The sequence below is a fragment of the Kwoniella bestiolae genome, chromosome 6 (genome assembly GCF_000512585.2).
Source record: "Kwoniella bestiolae CBS 10118 chromosome 6, complete sequence".
Lineage (NCBI taxonomy): Eukaryota > Fungi > Basidiomycota > Tremellomycetes > Tremellales > Cryptococcaceae > Kwoniella > Kwoniella bestiolae.
In genome coordinates, this window is record NC_089246.1 from 1757625 (window position 1) to 1779827 (window position 22203).

The 22203-nt window shown below is 47.5% G+C and overlaps 9 protein-coding genes across 9 annotated transcripts; 4 read left to right on the top strand and 5 right to left on the bottom strand.

Moving 5' to 3' along the window:
- Positions 1-334: 334 nt before the first annotated feature.
- I302_107850 (uncharacterized protein) lies at positions 335-1946 on the bottom strand (the record flags this gene model as incomplete). Its single annotated transcript, XM_019193021.1, has 10 exons — positions 335-364; positions 425-513; positions 581-658; positions 735-889; positions 974-1012; positions 1080-1187; positions 1297-1316; positions 1383-1435; positions 1619-1720; positions 1844-1946. 10 exons carry the CDS (start codon positions 1944-1946, stop codon positions 335-337), a joined length of 777 nt encoding a protein of 258 aa, XP_019044498.1.
- Positions 1947-2636: 690 nt separating this feature from the next.
- I302_107851 (uncharacterized protein) lies at positions 2637-5117 on the bottom strand (the record flags this gene model as incomplete). Its single annotated transcript, XM_019193020.2, has 6 exons — positions 2637-2659; positions 2728-2836; positions 2948-3129; positions 3292-3575; positions 3746-4073; positions 4214-5117. 6 exons carry the CDS (start codon positions 5115-5117, stop codon positions 2637-2639), a joined length of 1830 nt encoding a protein of 609 aa, XP_019044497.2.
- A 663-nt stretch (positions 5118-5780) lies between these two features.
- I302_107852 (uncharacterized protein) lies at positions 5781-7738 on the top strand (the record flags this gene model as incomplete). Its single annotated transcript, XM_019193019.1, has 5 exons — positions 5781-6606; positions 6767-6854; positions 6936-7011; positions 7129-7320; positions 7451-7738. The coding sequence occupies 5 exons, from the start codon at positions 5781-5783 to the stop codon at positions 7736-7738; spliced, it is 1470 nt and encodes a 489-aa protein (XP_019044496.1).
- A 1447-nt stretch (positions 7739-9185) lies between these two features.
- I302_107853 (uncharacterized protein) lies at positions 9186-11699 on the top strand (the record flags this gene model as incomplete). Its single annotated transcript, XM_019193018.1, has 7 exons — positions 9186-9920; positions 10024-10346; positions 10431-10571; positions 10703-10879; positions 10974-11224; positions 11374-11444; positions 11553-11699. 7 exons carry the CDS (start codon positions 9186-9188, stop codon positions 11697-11699), a joined length of 1845 nt encoding a protein of 614 aa, XP_019044495.1.
- Positions 11700-12294: 595 nt separating this feature from the next.
- On the bottom strand, positions 12295-12950 carry I302_107854 (uncharacterized protein; the record flags this gene model as incomplete). Its single annotated transcript, XM_019193017.1, has 2 exons — positions 12295-12546; positions 12666-12950. 2 exons carry the CDS (start codon positions 12948-12950, stop codon positions 12295-12297), a joined length of 537 nt encoding a protein of 178 aa, XP_019044494.1.
- A 1126-nt stretch (positions 12951-14076) lies between these two features.
- On the top strand, positions 14077-15615 carry I302_107855 (uncharacterized protein; the record flags this gene model as incomplete). Its single annotated transcript, XM_019193016.1, has 5 exons — positions 14077-14110; positions 14238-14425; positions 14622-15131; positions 15328-15433; positions 15518-15615. The coding sequence occupies 5 exons, from the start codon at positions 14077-14079 to the stop codon at positions 15613-15615; spliced, it is 936 nt and encodes a 311-aa protein (XP_019044493.1).
- A 269-nt stretch (positions 15616-15884) lies between these two features.
- Positions 15885-17152, bottom strand: I302_107856 (uncharacterized protein; the record flags this gene model as incomplete). Its single annotated transcript, XM_019193015.1, has 4 exons — positions 15885-16504; positions 16569-16682; positions 16746-16918; positions 16998-17152. The coding sequence occupies 4 exons, from the start codon at positions 17150-17152 to the stop codon at positions 15885-15887; spliced, it is 1062 nt and encodes a 353-aa protein (XP_019044492.1).
- A 323-nt stretch (positions 17153-17475) lies between these two features.
- On the top strand, positions 17476-19010 carry I302_107857 (uncharacterized protein; the record flags this gene model as incomplete). The annotated part of the gene is made up of 3 exons (XM_019193014.1): positions 17476-17775; positions 17912-18092; positions 18259-19010. 3 exons carry the CDS (start codon positions 17476-17478, stop codon positions 19008-19010), a joined length of 1233 nt encoding a protein of 410 aa, XP_019044491.1.
- Positions 19011-19364: 354 nt separating this feature from the next.
- On the bottom strand, positions 19365-20540 carry I302_107858 (uncharacterized protein; the record flags this gene model as incomplete). The annotated part of the gene is made up of 2 exons (XM_019193013.1): positions 19365-20364; positions 20437-20540. 2 exons carry the CDS (start codon positions 20538-20540, stop codon positions 19365-19367), a joined length of 1104 nt encoding a protein of 367 aa, XP_019044490.1.
- Between the last annotated feature and the right edge of the window lie 1663 nt (positions 20541-22203).

Genomic DNA, 22203 nt, shown 5'->3' on the forward strand with positions numbered 1-22203 from the left:
ATCGCTTGGTGCGATGTGAGAACGATGCTTGCTTACTGTGATTATGACTAGAGTCAACGATAAACGACAAGATACGGAGATGCATTAATGATGTGTTATATTCAACCAAATAGGGAATCTAGCTAAAGACCAAAATACGCATTGACATTAATGAATATTTGTTTTCTTCGTCTTTCATTCTTCGATACGATAGAAATATAGGATACAGTAGAATCAAAGTATAAGATACAATAAATAGGAATAGGGAACGAGTGGAATTCCTGTCTGTATCGAATGTAATCAACCAAGATACATCGAGTGACGCCATGCGTGATTCTCGTTCTTGCGAATTCACCTAGACTCGTTTTCTCGCCAAACTTGGGTTCTATGGAGATCAGACTTGTCAGCTGCCGTCTGTATGTCCATTCAGGACTACCCAGCTCACGGGAAGTTGGATCGGTGCAGCTTCGGCGGTGAGGAAGCTGTGTGCACCGACGTAGAATGCCATAAGGGAGGTGATGATGCCCATCCAGCCTGTGTCTCATCATCAGCGATCTTGATCTTACCACTGTATGCATCATGTGAGAGGAAGAAGACGTACCACCAGCCTTGATCACTCCAACCTTGTTGGCCATGTACCCCGAGGCCAGGAGAAGGAGCGAAAGCCAGAAGAAGAAGACTTTGGCGGTAATATAAAATCATCGTTAGTATTGGTATAGATTCGCTTTGTAACTCTGTTAAGAAGTTGAACCCACATGTGCCGCAGAGTACGACGCTGGATCTGAAAGTGCCGAGCCAGAGGACAAAGGTGAAGACGAACCAGCACATGAGGAAGAGGCCGATAGCTGCATCGAGTCTGTATGGGTCGAGTGGGGTGGGTGCGTAGGTGGTTAATACACCGGATGATGGCCTAAGGTTAGTTAGCATCTCATCCACGCCGATCATCTCGTGGGGTGACTCGAGCTAAACGAGTATGGTGATGGTGTGAACTCACCAGTAAGAAATGGCAATTGAGAATGAGAAAGCACCGTAACTGTTCGAGAAAGCACAATTTACTATCAGCTTATGTTATTTGATCTTCACAGAAACGAAAAGCTCACCCGCAGAAAGCAGTCATACCGAATGTATTGCCAACGCAGAATTCGAAGATACCAGCTACGAATTGAGCGAGACCACCGAGGGCGAAGGACATTCCAACGGCGATGTTTCTGAGTAGAGGATCTCACATCAGCTCGAAGATAAAGTAGACCATGCCACACAGATTAGGGCGGTAACGGCAGGGTATACTTCGTGTGAAGGAAAGGGGAGTTGACGCACTGTTGGGTCACATGTCTCGCCTAGATCAACCAATCAGTGAGTTTTCAGTTCTGACTGGAGCAATCGTCGAGGATCGGATGACTCACATGAGCATTGATCAAGGAGAACAACAAAGTAGTAGTGGCAAAAGCGAATAACCCTATTTAGCATTCGCATTCGCATCTCACGTCAGCTGACCAATAGCTGAAGGGATACGAAGCCTTTCCCTTCCGCAAATAGTATGTGGGGGAGGACAGTAAATAACGAAGGAAGAAGGACCAGGTGGTTCCTTCCGGCTGGTTGATGGTGTTGGTGGCAAGAAAAGAAAGGAGACGGAACGCACCGAGGGGAGCAGGGTTGGCTCTTGATTTTTGGTATACTGGGAAACCAGGTTGAGCTTCGTTGAGCCTTGGATCGATGTGCTGCGGGTGGTGGTGTCTTTGGCCTGGTGGGTCAGGAGGAAGATGAGTTTATCAGCTCGATAGGCTTCGTTTTGTACCATAAGATCGTACGTAGGGGGGAAGAAGAAGGAAGTGGGGCAAGGTAAACGAGGGGAGATCAGACATACCCTTCTCGAGATCATGAGCACCGGTGGTAGTACCAGTATGAGGGTCGACGGTACCTGGTAATGGATTGATCACTGTCGCAGCGGGACTAGCAGGAGTGGCCATGTTGATTGTGACTGTGACTGTGGATGTGGTTGTGGTTTATTGGTTTGGTACAAGTATATGAGGATGAAAGACTAAAAGTGGGTTGAGAGGAAAGGAAGAGGAAAGGGATGTTAGGTCATATATATATGTGTATATGTATGTATACTCACTATGTGATAGTAGTATGCTTCTAGTCGTACACGTGTTGTTTATCTGTATGAGTAGATGACATCAATCAACTTGGATACTACAATCTGAATCATCGTCGTCATTCTCATCACAAGTGACCATCCTTTGGGTTTGAGACAGACAAATACCACTTGACGCTCGGACCATCTCGACACTAGGTTTTAGTCCAAAGGATGGATGGATGGATGGACATGTATACATGATCGTGATCAGTTGACTTGCAGTTGACCATCATCAGTATTATTCCTTGATCCTTGATGATGCTACTCCCATTCAGTTGATTCGCTCAGTGACGTCGCTACTCGTTTTATGATATATCACAACGAATAATGAATACTAGTAAATCAATGAACCAAACAAAGACAAAAAGAGTCATACCCATCATAGTCGTATCCCACACTCATTCAGGCACCAGATCTTGATCTTATCAATTTGGTAAGCTGAATTGCATAGTCACACACTCTCACCTTGACGGCAGCAGTCAGTGTAGATGATGTATATGCATATGCATAAGTCTCTCTTTTATACGCCATCAAGTGCGTGTGCTATGCCAATTCCAGTGAAAGTCAGCATCAAGTGGCGAGGCGAGGGGGCAATTGACTCGTCAACATACCTTTAACAGGAGCTCTCAAGGCTATCGTATCTCCCACCGTAACTTCATGCAACTTTCCTCGGAATGTGTACCTCACTCTGAGTGATTTGTTCTCACCGATACATGGGTCCTGCACAGATACAAAGGAATCAGCCTATGCACCACCTACTCATCCCATCCCGATTGCGTTAATATGTGGTGATGATATGAGGATCGACAGTAAGAACGAAACTGGACATACCCAGAATCCTATTATGTTGAATTTCCCTTTCCCACCCGGTATATACAGCTTACTATCCTGTACCAAACCCTGAATGGGTATTGTAACATCTATGATCTCTTCTTCGTCCTTCTCAGATTGTTTGATTCCTCTAGAAGTGAAGGACGATGAGGCGCCATAATGCGCAGAGACGATTATAAGGCCTATAGATATGAGGGTATCAGCCTGAGTCATGTTCTTCAACAAAATGTGTCAAATGTCATCCTTGTCTCGTAATTTGTTCGGTTCAGCCCTCCAGTTGTCCAACACATAGGGAGTATGTGGACTACCATTCCTCGAATAAAAGCGAGAAAGAAACCACCCACCATTCCTCTCCCTCTCCTTCCTCACAATCCTCTCAACCTCCCTCTCCATCAATGACACCGCATCCAACGCCTCAGCCTTCTTCTGCAGTATGAACTCCCTGTTCTCCTCCCTCAGCTCATTTATACGTTCCCTCAGACGCTGCTTCTTGCGAGGCAAGAGGATGTACCTGTATGCTCCGATATATGCTATGGAGGGTAAGACGGTGGAACAGAAGATAATCGTAGGTGAGAGTCGTTCGGAGAGGAGGATGGGGATGGAGATTCGTTGACCTAGTCTGTTGAACCTGTAATTATATCTTAGATTAGCCGAGTTGTGTTTTCAAGTGCGAGTATCAATCCTCCTTCACTGCAAGGGGAGAGCAGGACAGCTCCTCGCTGAAATTCCCTCTGCCTCACCCAAAGATCGGTCTACGCCATTCCCACTAACAGATAAAGAGAGCACTGTACCACTCACTTAATCTTCATAATAATCCCACCCCCAACTTCGCACTGCAACAACACCCCACCCCTCGTATTATCCGTAATCCTCCCATCGGCATTGACGAAAATCGCAGGGGAGGAGGTCAACCCGACCTCCGCACCGACTTTCAATTTCAGTCCACCAGGGATCTTGGTCGACCAATCGGCTGCGATGCGCGAGGCACCTAGTCCGGCGGTTGTCTGGAGGGTCCAGCCTGTCCCGTTTCGTCGGGTTGTGGTTACCCCTACGGAGAGGGAGGAGGGGATGGCGAGGGGGGAGGAGGATCCCCAGGGACCGAGGGCGTAGGAGCCGGATTCGTAGGCTGTAGTATTGGTCAGTTATACTAGACTAGAACAGGTGGGTGAGACGTATCCTGAGAAATGGGGTTGAGAGGTTTTATCTTGCTTCTTGATGTTGGTAGGACTTTTATGGGATAATGATACAAGCCAGAATCCCACTCACAGATAAATCCCGTCGAGTCGCTATAAAGCCTCCTCCCATACGTCACGCCCACCTGCGGCGGGTTCCCCAGCGTCTGCTGAACAAGGTTCCAAGTGATATACTGATCCTCATCAATCGTATATGTACCCTTCAACCTCCCAACCCTAGGCTGAAGAGCCGAGGTGCTCGCCTCAATCCATAATCTAGGGGAAAACTGATATTTCACCGTTCCCAGGACATTTGATCCTCCTTTCCCATTTCTAGCCAGGGCTTGTCCCTCTATACTAACTTGTAGATTCTCTTTCAAGGGAATTTCAAACGAATGTTTAATTATTGATCTACCTGGTCTAACTCTCCCTAATCTAGAAATGGGATCATGGGAAACTATAGACGGGTCTTTCCAAAATGATTTAGGCAAGAATACAGCCCTGGAATCTAGGACAAGCTCAATCTCAGATTTCGATTTCACCAGACTCTCCAATTCCATCACCTTTTTATTATTTGCCTGTTGAATGAAGTACGAGCGTAATTGATCCTTGGTTTTATTGGCAGGACCAACCTCCCATGATGTTCTCAAACCCTCTTCTCCGAAGAGATCATATATTGTCCTTTTCCTATCATCTATTAATACCTCGTATGCCCTCTGGATCTCCGTGAATCGCTCGTGGGCTATGAGACGATCATGCTCGCTTTTCTGTCGGTCGGGGTGGAAGATCGTAACCAGCGTGCGGTATCGTTCCCGGATCTGGGATTCACTAGCTTCGCGTGGGACGTTGAGGAGAGCATAGAGGTCGGGATCGTGTGAGTGCGGTGGAATGGTGGATGAGAGGAGGGGCGAGCCGGGAGGAGAAGGCGGGTGGATTGGGCCGGAGGAGGTGGAGGGGAAGGAACGGTAGTATGTTGAGGAGGGGCCTGGGTCGTCCATTTTTGGGCTTGTTGGCGAGTGAGATGAGATGAGATGATATTATATCATGCTAGTACCGAGACGTGAGATTGGAAGATCGAAATAAGATGATGATAATGATGATGATGAGCAATCTTCACACCAATTTGACAGTAATTCCTCGGCAATGTCGATAGATTTCGGAATCGAATCGTCACCGTCAGCGAGAAACGCGCAATGCCGGGACAAAGGATGTCTCACTATCCCCGGGTGCAGGGGTATCACGTGATTCGATTCGATCACACCAAAAACCCGGGGAGAGCGATCCGAGCGAGACGGGTACGGTGACCGACAGTGATGATGCGATGGATTGCGATGGCAAAAAGAGATCTGCGTCTCATTCTGGCTCATTTGCATATCATCGTATATCTCATATCACGACAAGAGTAGCCTCAGACAAGGGCATCTTCTCACATTCACAGTCCAGATCGAGTCCCAGCAGTCATACCCATATATCCAAGGTCCCATTGTTCGCCCTCGATCACCCAAGAATTAGGACTCCGCTATTGTCCCTCGACATTGGCTTGAAAATCACTTTCTTCGAAAATCATCTTGTATCACACCAATGTCAATCTCACTACAATAACGATCATAACGATACTTAACGAAACTTATCACTCCACAACATAACCCAACATAACCATCATGTCAATCTCCGAACCACTACTCCCAGCCCCCGTCCCCGTCCCTCTTTCCCCAGTATCCCGCAAAACCACCCAACCCTCACACACCATTCTAACCCTCGACTCACCTCCCACCGCCCAACCAGCTCAGCTCCCCTCAACGTCACAACCTTCCCTCCTCTCCACCCGACTGGAAAGGATATACGACAATCTCCCACCCCAACTAACAAACTTCATCTCCCAGAACGTCGGTCTCTCCCTCGTAGCCGCCGCTCAGCTATTCATGGTCCTAATGTCACTCACCGTAAAGTACTTCCTCTCCACCACGAAGATCTCAGCTTTCACTCTAATTTTCGTGAGGATGAGCATAACCTCGCTGTTCTGCGTGCTCTCCCTCATCTTCGTAATTAAAGATAAAAATCCAATACTTGGTCCAGAAGGGATTAGACGGCTCCTCCTTCTCAGAGGGTTCTTTGGGTTCATGGGATTATTGGGGATGTATCAGGCCTTGAGAGGGTTGACGGTATCAGACGCAGTGACGATTCAGTTCCTCGCTCCGACCCTTACCGCATTATTGGGGTATCTACTGTTAAATGAGAAGATGAGTTGGAGGGAGGTCGTAGCTGGTTTCTGCTGTTTGGCAGGAGTGGTATTAGTCTCAAGACCGACATTCATATTTGGTGGTCTCTCAGAAGATGGACCGCACGCAGGAGGACCAGGGGGAGGGACGAGATTGGATTTGCCGCCGCCTCCGCCTGGGGAGGGAGATACAGAGGGGATCCAAACTCCCCAGAGGGCTGTTTCGGTCGCTTGGGCATTTGTCTGTGTTTTCTTTACGGCCGTTGCTTGTGAGTGTGGTTCTTCTTGGCGATATCAAAGTCAATCTATGATCTGAGGCGGAGGGGTACAGTTGGACGAATGCCTCGGGTATTTTTTTGACTTGCATACTTGGAGGGATAGTTGGAGACATCCGCTGACGATAATTTCTATCCTTTCCATTGTGTGCAGATACCACCATTCGAGGGATAGGCGATAAAGCCCATGCATTACATTCTATCGGATACTTCTCTTATCTATGTACGATCTGTACAGGGCTGTAAGTCACCCGTGTCCATTTCCTCGTACAGAACCCCCCAATGAAGAGATGAGATGTTGACTATGTGATGATTGCACATAGATACATGCTATTCAATCCTCAACCTACAGTGTTCGTGCATAATTTTAGAGATTTCTTATTCATCATTACGATAGGTGTAAGTTTATTCTTCCAATCATCACATCGGGTATGATACCATGAATTCAGCAACACAGTCATCTCTGCTTTCTACCTTCTGTCCCAGTATGCGACGTTGGCTAATCACATCTCATAGATATTCGGGTTCTGCGGCCAAACTCTACTTACCCTCGGCCTCCAGCGCGAGAAAGCCGGGCGAGCAGGTATCGCCATATACACTCAGGTGGTATTTTCTCTGGTACTGGAATTTCTAATTTGGCAGACTATACCCTCGTTCTTGAGTATGTTGGGGACGGTAATTATTCTAAGTTCGGCACTTTGGGCTACGGTGAGTGTTCTACCCCTATACTTTCGCCTCATGTTCCCCCTATCCCCTACACCTTGGAGAATGATATCCTATCCTCGACCCCCATATGCTCCCAAACAATCGCTCATGCTCATGCTGATTCCGTGAATAGATGTCACGTACCAAACCCCTCCCCCCCGCCCAACCCACCGACCCCGAGTCCCTCCCCTTCTCACGATCCCCCTCGCCCATCCCTCCTCCGCACTCTGATCGACCGACATTGAGAGGTGAACATTACAGCTATGATTCTGTGCGTAGTAACGATAGTAACGAATTTGTGATAGGGGACGAGGATGGAGATGCCAACGTGACTAGGAAAGGGAGTAGTGGGGATTTGCTGGATATCCCTTCATCGTCCCATGATGGTTCGAGGAGAGGATCCAACGCTTCGGGACGATAGGGGTTAGAACGGATAGATTAATAGAACGTAGATTGGATGACCTTACGGATGAACGGTAGAGGAGGATTGTTGATATCTTGTCTTGTACTATGTGTATACAAGTATGTGTGATTATCACCGAGGGACCTTGATTGGCGATAGGACGGTACAGTCGTCTGCGTTATTGGCTAGATACTGCCATCTGACCATGATCCCTCCGTCCACATTGAGTCCCTCCCGGTGCTATAAAGTAGATTCGTTAATTCTTTCAATGGTAGTATGTGCCTTTTCATCGGGCATGTCCGAAATCCAGTGAAATCTCGTACAGCGGTTCAACCGAAGACTAAGGATAGTCAGGCACAGCTATCCTCAAACACTTGGCTCACCGAAATGGTTGGAAGGGTAGGGGTATCGGAATAGCCGTTCTTACCAGATATCTGCGTATTCTTGACTGCACTACTCAGTTTTTGACCACGGATGGAATTTCTTTGACTGCCCTGCGGGATTCTTGACAGTAGGGGAATATTCTTGATTGGGTTGGAGGGTTTTTCACTATGGAGGGGGAATTCTGACTATGGCTGTGGGTTTTTGACCATTCGGAACGTTCTCTGATCAGGCAAGTTGACATCCTGGCTGGGGTGGGGATGCTTCATATGGTCATGCCATTGGCTCTCTTCCGGTCAAATGATCATCCACCATCTGAGCTGGACCATTTCAACTCAGACAAAGACAAAGACATTATGCAGAGTGCCCCCTACAAACTGAAAGAAGCGAGTGGTTCGGATAATACCAAAGCAGAACCCGAACACGTGGTAGATGTCTATTACCGATCTACACACATAAAGCTTAAAGCGGCATTGCCGGATACCCAACTGATATCGAGGGCAACGGCATTCGTGCTTCGTGCTTGATGCAGGAGCCAACGCACGCACCATGGTCTTACTTATAGGTTGGCTGCTCTGTACGGTGGAGCTCGTCTGAGCAGAAGGAGACAAGGGAAGGGAACAATCGCGCATAGCTCCGAGACATGAGGGTGTGGTAATGTGGTAATAGAAAAAAGTTGGAAACGACCAAAGGAGTTCAAATCGCTACAAAGGAAGGTGTACTCGTATCCTCTATAGCCTTTTTGATGGTAATGATAAGCACTTGACTCTACTAGTTATCATCTGATCATTTTCTCTATCACTCAACTACACCTCGATCAACCAACAGCAGATAAATAACAAACAACTACACCTGTGTATAGTTCTTTCCCCTTGTGTAGAAAATATATACCGTTCGCTTCTTCACCATCATCAGCGGTCGAGTTGACAAAAACCCCCTTGGCCAAAGGTATATAAAGGATCAAAAGGCACATCACCCCATCAACATTGACAAACAATAAAATTGAGTTTGGTAACTCATCACTAGTAACAATAGCTTGACAACGAAAAGATCGGTACCCTCCACAACTACGATCACCAACAAAATGTCACTCTCCCCTCTCCTCGCTGTCTCTCGATCATCAAGAGCAATAGCTCGGACCCAACCATCAAGGTTGATCTCAAGATCCGCCCCTTCGTGCTCATCCTCTTCCTCATCCGCATTCAGATCACTCACCACCTCCACCTCCAATGCTTCCGGTTCTGGCTCTGGTTCATCCAAATCGCAATACAGAAGATATCTTCCCTACGCCCTCGGTATACCCGCCTCCCTCCTAATCATGCCAACTCTCTCAGCCGACTCCGATGACTCCATTTCCACCTCCAAGGCAGCCGTACCTAAATCTTCCCTCGAATCATCATCCTTCTCTTCCCTCCTACGATCATACCTGGTATACACGATGATCTGTCTTCCCGGTCTGGTAGATTACTCCCCAACAATCCTCCACGCATTCACCCACTCGTACGTCCCCGGTCTAAAGGCACTGACAGAGGCGATAGTAAGACAAACGTTCTTTGGACAGTTTGTACCTGGAGAAAACGTCGAGGAATGCTTGACGACTATGCAATCCCTGCATGAACGGGGTGTAGCGTCCATGTTGAATTACAGTGCTGAGGCTGATCTTGGGTCGGCCATACGGGAAGACGAGGCTGCTGATCTTGAGGAATCATTGAGGGAGGAGAGATTACAAGAGGTTTTTAGGGCGCTGGAGAAATCGGGAGAGTTTGAGAGGAGTTTGCCTGAGAAAGATAGGGGGGCGACGAGCTTCGCTTTGAAAGTTGTATGTTTGCTCTCACTTCTCTTTTACCCAAGTCACAATACTATCCTGAATTTGCACAAGGATCAAGAATGGAGTGCTGATGCTTATCTTGTGAAACGTATAGACCGGTCTCATCGACCCACCAATCCTCACACGAGCATCCACCACCCTCCTCCGAGTCCGACCTCTGACCACCTCCTCCCAACCCATCTCTGCCAACGCTCCCCCCCAGGTACCATACCCAGGTACACCGCAATCTACTGATGCCCGGATCGTAGCTCGGGACCCGTCCATGGGAGATGGCAAGGAGCTATTATCTCTTAATGGGGTACTGGGATCTATGGGTGTATTGCACACTGATGAGGGGCTTAGGAAGGGGGATTTGGAGGAATTGGGGAGGTTGTGGGGGAAGTTGAAGAAGATTGGACAGGTTGCGAAGGAGAATGGGTGAGTGCTATCGCAAAATCATCTAGATAATTCTCAACTCCCTGCTTATAAGAAATATCATGCTATTTGATTTTTGCGATTCAGTATCGTCCTCTTGGTCGACGCCGAGTATACATGGATGCAACCTGCCCTCGACGCCTATACCACCTTACTTTCCGCTGAATTCAATAAACCCCCTGCAAAGGGTTCAGAGGAGTTCAAGAACTGGAGAGGACCTTTGATCTAGTGAGTTTGGTTTTTTTAGCTTCATTTCATACCCCAACATCCAACCATCACGCTTCTGTGTATTGTGTAACAGTAAAGCGAAGGGTTCACCTAGACAAGGGATGTGGGCTAATAGATCATATCACATATAGCGGCACATACCAATCGTACCTTACCCGACAACCTACTCACCTCGTCGCTGCCTTGAAACACGCCGAGGAAAACGGTTATGCATTGGGTATCAAGTTGGTGCGAGGAGCGTACTTTGATAAAGAGCGGAAGAAGTGGAAGAAGGAGGGCAGAGAGGGTGCTGATCCCATCTGGCCTGAGTGAGTATATTCCTCACCTTATTCTCACCCTCTTTCCTCCAAAGAAAGTTGTACACCCGTAGTACTACATTACTGATGCTTTGACATATCACAGCAAACCAGCCACCGACTCCTCATATAACGGTTCCCTCAACACAGTCATTTCCACCCTCTCCACCCAACTCGCCTCGCCTCATCCCGAATTGGCCCTTTCTGTTATCTTCGGCACACACAACCCTGACTCGTGCGACCTCATCTGTGAGGGGTTGAAGCAGGTTGGTTTGGCTAGTGAGTTGGAGGATGGGACGGGGAGGTTGAAGTTGAGGGATGATGTGGTTGGGAAAGTTGGGGTTGCTCAGTTGTATGGTAAGTTGGCTCTCTCCATATGCGTCACCATGGCCTTCTTCCACTTCGATCTGGATCATGCTTCTTCCGTCGTTGTTCCGTCCAGATTGATCTCCTTCATTCTCGTGTGCTATCTTTGATATATGAGCTGATCTGTATCGCACACTTAGGTATGAAAGACGACCTGACCGATAAGATGGCATCCAAATTCGTCTTCGACGGTCGACCAGTAGCTATCAAGGTGGGTTTACCACTTTAATTGCCTTTTTCTGACTAAGGCATGCTACCTTAGAGATAGCTTGACTCGGTGAGAGCATACTTACTAATTTCTCATATTTCATCCTTCTAGTACATCGCCTACGGTAAATTAGCAGAGGTGATGCCCTTCCTAGGTCGACGAGCCATCGAGAATAAATCGTTGATGAGTGGTGAGCAGGGTGCTGGGGCGGAGAGAAAGAGAGTGGGCGATGAGATCTGGAGGAGGATGTTTGGGTAGACCAATGACGACTCTGAAAAGTCACAAGAACACAGAGGTCGAGTTGCGGACAGGACAGATATAAAAGCTATTAGATGGCGATACGGATAAAGGAAAGGGATAAGAGTAATTTACATCGTAAGGATATGGATATACCCCGCATAACAACCAGTTTTTAGTATATACAACATCTTCTTCTTGTTCTCCTTACAGATTGGTTTGGTTGGTAGTGTTCTGGGATCTGGGTTTTGGTAGTGTTCGGATGGGATGAGTCTCTCTTTGATGCAACGTATAAATGTAATATGTCATAGAATAAATCACGGTACAAAGGTCAGGTGTACAGTACAAAGAGGAGAATAAACAAATACGTTCTGATGTTTTCGATATGAGAACAAACAACAGGAATGTATAATAAGAAATATGGTTATCGTGTATATACAAATGAATGATGAATTGTCCATTGTACAAGTACAGTAAACGAATAGAATGATGCTCGATCCTTTGAGCTTTTGTTTAGTATTTTAGGTCGTATCCTCTTGGAAGATTGGGTAAATGATTTTTCATCGTGTATTGATCCACCCATTCTACCCTTCTACACTACATCCTCAGATATCAGCTAGACCATCGAGAGGTAGTCGTTCCATGCTATCGTAGGGGGAGGTACATGCGGGGTATGATCTTCTTCCGTCTTGGTTTGTTCTTTTGACTTTGATTTCGGGTTGGTGGTGGAGATCGAGGTGGTAGACCGTATTAAGTTCTGGTCTTTCTGGAGATTTGGACTCGAGGTGATGAGTGTTTGATGGGGATGATTATGATATGTCAGAGAGGTTTGAAGGTGGGTATGATCGTTGTTGGAAGATTTACGTATCTGCGTTTGATTGACATTGACAATCATCAGTCTCTCGTGCATGTGATATGAATTTGGGCCTTCATGCAAGGACTAGGACGGGAGGATAGGATAGAGTGTATCATGTCACTTGGACTCACCCTGTTGTCATTGATCTTGGTACTTTTCATACTGGTGTTGGGATTGGGTAACCACCATGTACCCCATCCGTTTCCGTTTCCAATCATTTCTTCAGGATGACTATGACTATGACTTTGGTTGATATGCTGAGCTGGAATCGGGTTACTACCACCCTGCTCTTGTTGTCGATGCATAGGAGACGAGTATAGGAGGGAAGAGGTCGATGAAGTAGCAGTGGTGATGGCGGTGGGGACGTGTTTGAGGATAGGGAGGAGACGAGGGATTAATGTGGGTGAGGGTTTCATCTTGGTCTGTCTTGCCTTGTAAAGTGAATAGTAATGTCTTTTCGGAAGTGAACCAAGAGGTTATTGATATCGTCGTTGAATGATGTCGTGATGATATCTCAAGACATCCCCCTGATAAGGTTCTATCCTATCCTATCCTTATGACGGTCAACCGGTCTACTCGAGTTTGGTTCTCTTGGCTGAGTTGAGTTTGGATCGATGAGGATGCTTGATGAGCGGCGTTGGTTAATGATGCTGATGACGGTGTTGTTATGTTTGTTTGTTTACCTGGCGTTACATATACGAGCTCAGTTTGTAACCTGTTGTAACCTAACCCTCCTTTGGCTCGGATAAGTTATATTTGAACCTATAACTCGTGTTTATGATGCTATGAGATGAGTGGGGTACAAAGCACCGTGCGAGTAGGATATAACGGGATTCCGATGTAAGTGGATGTGATGATGCTGCTTGGTACGTTGTAAGAGAAGAAAAAAGGAATGAAGAAGAAGAATGAGGAATGCGTGTATTGTAGCAATACATTGCACTGCTTATGAATGTATGGGAAACAAACAGCACGTTCCAGTGGAGTACGTACAGTACGAATGGGTTCGGGTTATAATGAAATAAAGTTCATAAAGTTGATATCGTGATACACATACTCCTCCACAGCTTTACATGTATTCTGTGGGGATTTGTCGGGGTTGTTGATACTTGGCAACAGTAAGAGTACAGCATCAGAGGAGAGAAAGAGTCAAGTCGATCGAATCCCATCATGTGTCTATGGTGATCTGTGATCTGCATGAGTCGTCATTTATCCTGTTTATTGTTTAGGGTGTGGGGTAAATAAGAGTGATCGTCTCGTGCTAAGCCTGGACCGTACCTGTTATGTCATCATCTGTTAGGCATCCGGCTTCAATTCTGGCTGGTTAGGCATACAACCTCGCAGCCCCGGTCAGCGGTGATGTCCGCCTCGCCTCGCCTCGTGAAATGTTTGTTGAGCGGTTGGTGACACTCTGCAAAGTCGCGACGTGTATCGAGTGGATAATCTCTCCTTTGATTTCTGTTCAGTAGCATATATCACCAGACCTACGACGTATCTCATATTACTAGCTATATCACAAGACGGCCAGAGGATACACCACCCAAAATGGCAGAGATAAAAGAGGGCGACTCAAACTTTGGTATGTCTGTCTCTTGATCTGCTCCTTCTAGCTCCAACTTCCGTATCCATCTACACATCACAGGCACTCTCCAAAGTGTACCTGTTCCTAAAGCGTCGAAACTGATCTGCTATGTCGTCGTATACAGACGCCCTGTTCAAGGCATTCGTCATGATCGTAGTATCCGAAATAGGGGACAAGACCTTCCTGATAGCTGCTATTATGGCGACTCGACATCCCCGAGTAACAGTTTTCGGAGGGGCGTTCGCGAGTCTGGTGGTTATGAGTATATTGAGTGCTGCGTTGGGGAGGGTGATTCTGGGGCTGATACCTAAGGTGAGTGCGATACGACACGACGGAGCGAAGCGAGGGAGTATCGTCAAGAAGGGATAGGCATTCTCTTTGTTACGATTCCTCGTTTGGAAGGTCAAATGGATTCCATTATTTCCTTAATCTTATATCTATCTATAAACACATGATCGTTCAACCTTGTCAAATGGATCCATGCTGACTCCCTTTTGATCACTAACAGGTATGGACCCTCTGGGCAGCCTCCATCCTCTTCCTGATATTCGGCCTCAAAATGCTCCAAGAATCCTTCTCCATGTCCTCAGGAAGCTCCCACATGCAAGACGAGATGCGCGAAGTGGAAGAAGAGCTCGAAGAAGACTCAGCAGTACACGATACCCACAACGCGAGAGGGACAAGCTCAAACATCCCCCTAGAATCGTTGGAGGAAGGGAAAGTGCTAAGTGGGGGAGGAGCGGCCGATATCCCCTCATCGCCTTCAACTAGGACATCGAAGTTACCAAAATACAAATCTGGTCCCAGTATACATTTCCCCCTATCTGGCTCGAAATCAAATGGAGGTGGGGTTGGACCGCTGGAAGAGAGAAATTGGAGTGTAGCGTTCAAGGAGAGATGCAGGAATACGCTTCAACTACTTACGAATCCTGTCTTCGCGCAGGCGTTCGTATTGACGTTTTTGGGGGAGTGGGGGGATAGGTCCCAGATTACTACTATTGCTATGGGTGGTGCTCATGTGAGTGGAGTCTCTCCCTTGATAATGATAATAATATTATATGGATCACTGCCAAGATGATTTCCTGTTCTGCGATAAACAAATGTCATCCTTGTATATCCTCCTAAACCTAGAATCATCTGTCATCCCTACGGTCACCTACACATATGGTCCAATGATCTGAACCCCATGCTAATTCTCTTACCTTGACTCACAGAGCGTCCCTGTCATCGCATTCGGTACGATCCTAGGACACGGTCTATGTACAGCAGGAGCAGTGATAGGCGGAAGGTATTTGTCCACCAAGATATCAGTAAAGCATAGTAAGTCAACCGTCACCCATCATAGGGCATTGCCTATCGAGATGTAAAGACAAAGGCTGACGTCTTTCTTGTACCAAATTGCAGTCTCATTACTGGGCTCCGCAGCATTCATAATATTCGCTTTCCTCTATGCTTTGGAGGCGTTCTACTATAGACCCGAATTGGACGACTCGACTTTCTAGAGGAAGAGACTTAGACTTGTTGGAGACGAATAAATCTTGCTCAGACTTAGGATAGACAGCATCCATAGCGATCACACAAACAGCATACACATCTTTCTCTCTCTCACATAATCATAGACCTCCATCTTCACCTCATCCATAGCTGATAACGATAAACGGATGCATTCATACCCTGCAAATTCGTTCCAAACACATGACATCCAATAAATCATATCATGACTTTGTATAAACCCTTCGATGTTCATTACTGTACTGCACGTAAAACAACGCTATATCTCCTCATCGTCCGTCTCCTCCTCATCCTCCCAAATCAAATCCCCACTAGCCCCCTCTCCCTCATGAGCGTAAGGCAACGGTACCTGTGCTCTCTTGGATTTCTGCTCATCCGTCAAACTGAGATTGAAGGGTAGATCCAACTCCGAATGCGTGTTCATCGTCTTTTCCCCTCCTCCCGCACTGAGCGGTTTGGACAATGGGTTCAAATCCACAAGCTCATCCAGCTGTACAACCTTCAATCCCCCTTCTTCTAACACCTTAACTCCCTCAAGTGATCTACTTATACCCTTGATCCCTCCAGTAGGTTTGCGCACGAGGACCTGTATGATGGCAGACCCACCAAGAGACCAGGTCGGATCAAATTCGACTTTCTCATTTGAAGCCTTCAATGCCATGTCGGTATGGGTGGATCGCTTGGTGGTGTTTTCAAGGATCATCCATAGGTTCGGTGAGGGGATTGCACTAATGGGAGAGAGGTATGATTTCGAGAGATGTTCGACTAGGGGTGGAGAGTGGGGTGTGAGGAGGGTGAGGGTGGAGTGGAACGAGGGGGTTAGGAGGGTTTGGGAGATTGGTGAGTTGGGAGGTAGGAGGAGGATCAGCCGGGAGGGGGCTACAAGGTAGAAGGGTTAGCTTGATGATCTGGGAGAGTGGAGGGTTTGGCCGACCGAGCTCACCTTTGACTTTCTTAATGCTGTTTAGGATGGCTTTGATCAGGGAGAGGACTTTTGATGCGGAGTAATCTTCTGAGAGGATATCCAAGGCGTCTATGAATATCTGTCCGGAGGTATCTAGATCGGTGGAAAAATAAGCTTCGTTGACTCGTTGACTTTACCAATCTTCACACAGCTTACATGCAGAGAAGATCTTTTCTCTGATAAATTCTATAGATACGTCTTCATCGCTATACCCATTGATGGTATTCGTCAAATCCACCACATTGATCTTCGAGCCCATAGAAGATGAAGAGGGAGGTAAGAGTATCTCAGGGGGATGTAACACCGATATCAAGGTTGTTTCTTCTCCTCTACAAGCGAAAACTCCCTCGTCAGCTATCATTATTGTGCTTCACAGACAGAATAGCCGAGAGATCTCGCTCGACCCACCTCCTTATACCCCTGCTTAAAACCTCTTTGAAAACATTCAACCCCGAGAAAGATGTACTATCGCTTATCACGCATAACGATTGATGTGGTATCTGGGCATTATCCAGTGCACCGTTGAGGAGTGGTCCGATATCGCCGGATGATCTTGATGGCATCGTGACTATCTGTCAAGCTGAGCTGGGAAAATAGAAAGGATAGAAGGACGAAAGAAGAGAAGGGAGGAAAAAGTTGAATATGTCTGGATGGATGCGGGGTAAATGGGAAGATGTTGTACGGACATGTGGTGAATCTCCGCATCTCCGCATAGATAGGGGATCTGAATGAGTGAGGTGATACAGTACGAGTATATAAACGTTGTCTGCTTTCTTGTCAATCCTTCTCTCATCCTCACATCACCGCTACATAAACAACTCGCAACAGGATACACCACATACAGCTTACCACACCCAGAACTCCCAACCTCTCAGAGAAAGACAGAATGCCCCAAAAGATCATCCTAGATACAGACCCAGGAGTAGACGACGTCCTCGCGATCCTCCTCTCCCTCTCCTCCCCCGAATTACAGGTCCTCCTCATATCCATAGTCTTCGGAAACACCCATGCTCCCGTGGCTCATGGCAACCTGTTGAAGATCTATCATAGCTTGTCGAAGGAGGTCGAACAGATACCTGATGCTCAGTCACGATATGGGGCTTTGGCAGATACGAGTAATAGGACGATGTTGGCGTTGGGTGAGGATGGGCCGATTGGGGGTGAGAAGGCTGTGGCGGCGTATTTTGTGGGTACTGACCATCTACACAAACAACCTTCAACCTTTCATGCCTCTTTCCGTTTATCATTCTGTTGTGGGAATGACGTGATTGCTCGGAAACGGGAGATGATCAATATAACTGATAGTACTCGCCTTTGCACAGCACGGTCCAGACGGATTATCAAACATCACTGAAACCCACCCTCACTTCACCCCTCCCCAACTTGATGCTTCTACCCCTCACGAGCATCTGGAGATTTCCAAGAAACCCTCTCATGAGGTTATGCTGGATATACTGCGAGAAGAGGACGATGACTCGGTGGTGATCGTAGCCTTGGGACCATGTAAGTGGATCTCTATGTCTGATCATCCACGGCAAACGCGTACACAAGGAATGGCGTCAGACTCAGGACTGGACTCGATCTGAATGCATTGGCGTCTTGCCTTTCACAATCATCCTCTCATATCGCCCTTCACCCCAATGATGCACTATCCTAATGGCCAACACAGTGACAAACCTCGCCCACGCCTTCCGCACCGACCCCAAATCCTTCTCTCGTGTCTCCCGAATCGTATGGATGGGTGGCGCCCTCGACCACCCAGGAAACACCTCAGCCACAGCCGAGTTCAACTGCTTCGCCGACCCCTTCGCCGCATCCGAGATGTTGGAAGGGTGCAAAGCGGGTTTGTTCGAGCTCATCCTAGCGCCATTGGACATAACCACCCCACACGCCATCCCATTCTCCGACCTTATCCATCCATCTGTCGTCAGGATCCCCAACTCCAGGGGAGTGATCGTTGAAACGGACGAGGAACCAAGTCCACTGCAGGCATTCGTATCTGCCATGTTAGTTAGAGTTAGGGGATTGCAAGCGAGTTTCGGTCTGGAAGATTCAATGGAGATGCATGATCCCGTGGCGGTGTGGTATGCCCTCGCCCACGCTATGCAGAAGCGCAATTCCCCGCCTTTAGATGGGTGGAAGTTGACCCAAAGGGATTTCAAGATCGAACGTATTGGGGAGTTGACGAGGGGGATGTGCGTGATTGATAGAAGGGGGACGGGGGAGTCGAATAATACTGATAGGTCCAAGGATGAGGATCTGAAGAGTTTTGGGATTGGGAAGAAGGATGAGGAGACGGGTAGGATGGGTGAGAAGATTGATAAGGCGAGACAACTTCCTTGGGTTATTGTGAAGACTCCGGGGATCGATGAGTTGAGGAGGGTCTTGTTGGGTCGGGTGTTCGGGACGAAGGTCGAGTAATCGAGTTAGCAAATTTCGATGATCGGGGAGATAATGGAATGAGAGATGGAGGGGTATATGGTCACGGTAGATAGAGTTGTAAGATGCACATAGAACAGGTCCTAGAAATTAGCATGATTATAGGAGTATTAAATATGCATTTCTCGTTGTTAAATATATTACCTTCTCGCTAAATCTTCCCAATATGGTATTGATACATTTTGTGCAAGACAGATAGATAATCTTATATGATATGCTTCCCCTTTTCAGTCTGCTTCTCATCCTAGCTTCTAGTACCTCGTCCTGACTAGACATACCTCCAAAAATCGCATCCTTCCACTATCAACCTCGACCCTTGACTACCATACCCACAACCTAAGCCGAAGCCTTCCCATCGTCCTTCTTCGTCCCCTCCCTTGAAGCATTCCCAACAGTATTAGCCACCACGAGATTCTTAACTCTACTAGCCAATGACGAGATATCATTTGCACCCCCTTCTCGGACTTTGTATTCTTTCCGTTCTCTCGGTTGTTGCTGAGCAGGTGTAGGTTTGGTTTGATTTTGGTTTTGCTTATTCCCTTGATTCTGACCTTGCCTATTTCCCTGATTCTGTGATCCTCCCCTATTAGATTGTTGTCTCCCACCTCTAGAGGGTTTCCTCCCCGCCGTCCTCCAGTCGTTGGTATCCGCTCTGGAAGGTCTGGGTTCCTCTATTGGTGGAGGGTTTGCCAGCCCTATCGGACCTTTCCGTCCACCCTGAATGGGATGGGGTTTCTGCTGGACTTCGTTCTTCCTATCATCCACTATCGAGGGCTTGGTGGTGGTTTTCTGTTCCAAGGCAGTTTCGGGTTGAGAGCCTGACGGAGCAGGAGGTGCAGGTTCGATGGCGGCTGTCTTGGCACTTTGATCTTTCGTTTCGGTTTCCCTCTCATGAATATCATCCAAGATACTTTCGTTGGGTACTCCTCCATTATCTTCCAAAGGCGGGAAACTCTGTTCCGCCCCCTTCTCTGAAGTTTTCCCTTGCTCCCCATTCTGTTGGTGTCGGGCAATATCAACCTTCTTAAACTCCTCGTCCAACTTCCCAACATCCTCATCATCATCATCATCCTCATCCCAACTAACCGCAACCTTCTCTCGCCTCTTCTCCCGACGCTTCTCATTCTTAATTTGCGCCTTGGTTTTCTCCCTGGGTTCCGACGCAAAGACGTTCTCCTCTTTCGACTTTGAGGCTTGTGGACCTAGCCTGTTGGATCCTGGTATAGTCGGGCGGGAGTTGGCACGGGCATCTTCGGCTGCCTGGCGGGATGAGCGGAAGCGTCCGACATCCTCTTGGGGGGTGAAGCCTGGTCGGACTTTCTGTTCTTTCCTTACTCTACGATGACAGCGTTCAAGTCAGTATGGTATTAGGCTATATGCCGTGGAAGTTTGGAATGGTACCACTCACGTCCCGTCCTTCCTCTTGCTTTGGGGTATAACCCTCTCCAATGTCTGAGGATCAACGATGATTCCAGAAGCGGTTCTTTCGGGGTTGAGGGGTGGTAGTGACATGGTTCTTGAACAATTCGATTTCGTGGGAGTTACGGAAAAGTAGCTGCGCAGTGTAAGCTGATTTTGTCAGAGGTGAGAAAGCAACAGCAGAGATGATATCCTTTATACAGCAGGTGACTGTCGACTGAACAAAAATTTGATACTGTTTGACAGCTCGAGTACATGGATCTATGACATACCTCTTGAAATTATCCAAGAGTTGAGATCGGTAAACTCTCAGAGCTACGTCAGACTTGACCTGCCAGACGGAATCAAATATTACCCAATGTGGCGCGGATCATGCATTTAGGCCCAAGATTTAAGGTTCGTGGCAGTGTGGCAAAACCCTCCCAACTCCGTCCTACCTCTCGAAATCGACCCCAAACCATGTCATATGCATGCATTTTCCCACCTAACCAACGCAGAAAAGACATACAATGGCACAAGGAAGATTGTAAACACCCTCTGGCGAGGTTTGAAGCATGTAGGTATCCCCGTTGTCGAGAAACACCACTATCGACCCTAGTTCTCCTCCCTGACATCCAAATCGCCTGATTTCGAGCTGGATATGCTCAGGATAGTCCAGGGAAAGTAGGGGAACGCAAAAAGCGGCCTCGTCCCGGGATTGAACCGAGGACCACCTCAACTGTCTGCGATCTCATCTAGAAAGAAAGAACAACCCAAATGAGGCATGCTACCACTGCACCAACGAAGCGAAACCCTAAAATTGATTAGGGTCCTCAAAACTACCTGTACGGCGTTTTTCGGGCAAATGCGGTCACGCCCGCCTCTTTTTGTCGCAGACGCGTCCCAGAACCAAATTTTCAAACTGCGAAATGAAGGCATTATGGTGGAGATGAAGCGATCTTGGCTCTCGAAACCCCTAATCGCACACACGTTCCCGACATATTCATGTTGGAGGGAAGTAGGCTATAGAGTTGACAGGTCGTTCCAGCTCTGGCTTGGGAGCTCCAGTACCGGAAAGACTCGATGATGCGGTGAGATTGGCATATATGACGAAGTGTGGGCGCATCGACATGGACGACATTGCGGAAACGAATCCTGATGACTCATGATCATCCGTGCCTTCCCTTCACCAGCTCGTCAATCTCCACTCTCTTTCTCAATCTTCCTTCTCCAGCCTTCTATGTCTTCTTGCTAGCTACGACAAATAACTCGAATAGATCCGAGTCTGCTCCTGAAATCAAACAACCGACTCGATCGAGGTCCATGACCGAGATCCTTTGTTTGCGTGTTGAGCCTCAGCCTCCCTTGTTTACTTTTACACTAACCGACAATGTAAATACGCACACCGTTTCAGCCCAGAGCTAAGCACGTCCTTCAATCAACTTTACTCGCCAATCACACGACAACAAACGTGACTGACACACGCACTAGAACGTCGTTGGTTGATCGGATCAACACATCATAGTTCAGGTCATACATGGTGTTTGAAGTTTGAGGGAAATGCGGAGAGGTATGAAACACCTCTCATGTAACTCTTCGGGAAATGACGGTGAGGAGGTTGTGAATAACCTAGCATACCACTGAGCTCACTGATGAAGATCATCCTTTCAACGATCGAGCCAAACGTATAAGGAAACACGACTTTACCATCTACTCTACCTCTTGTCAAGGTGATACCTTTCAACGGGCTCACCTTGGTACTACACTGTATTCACAC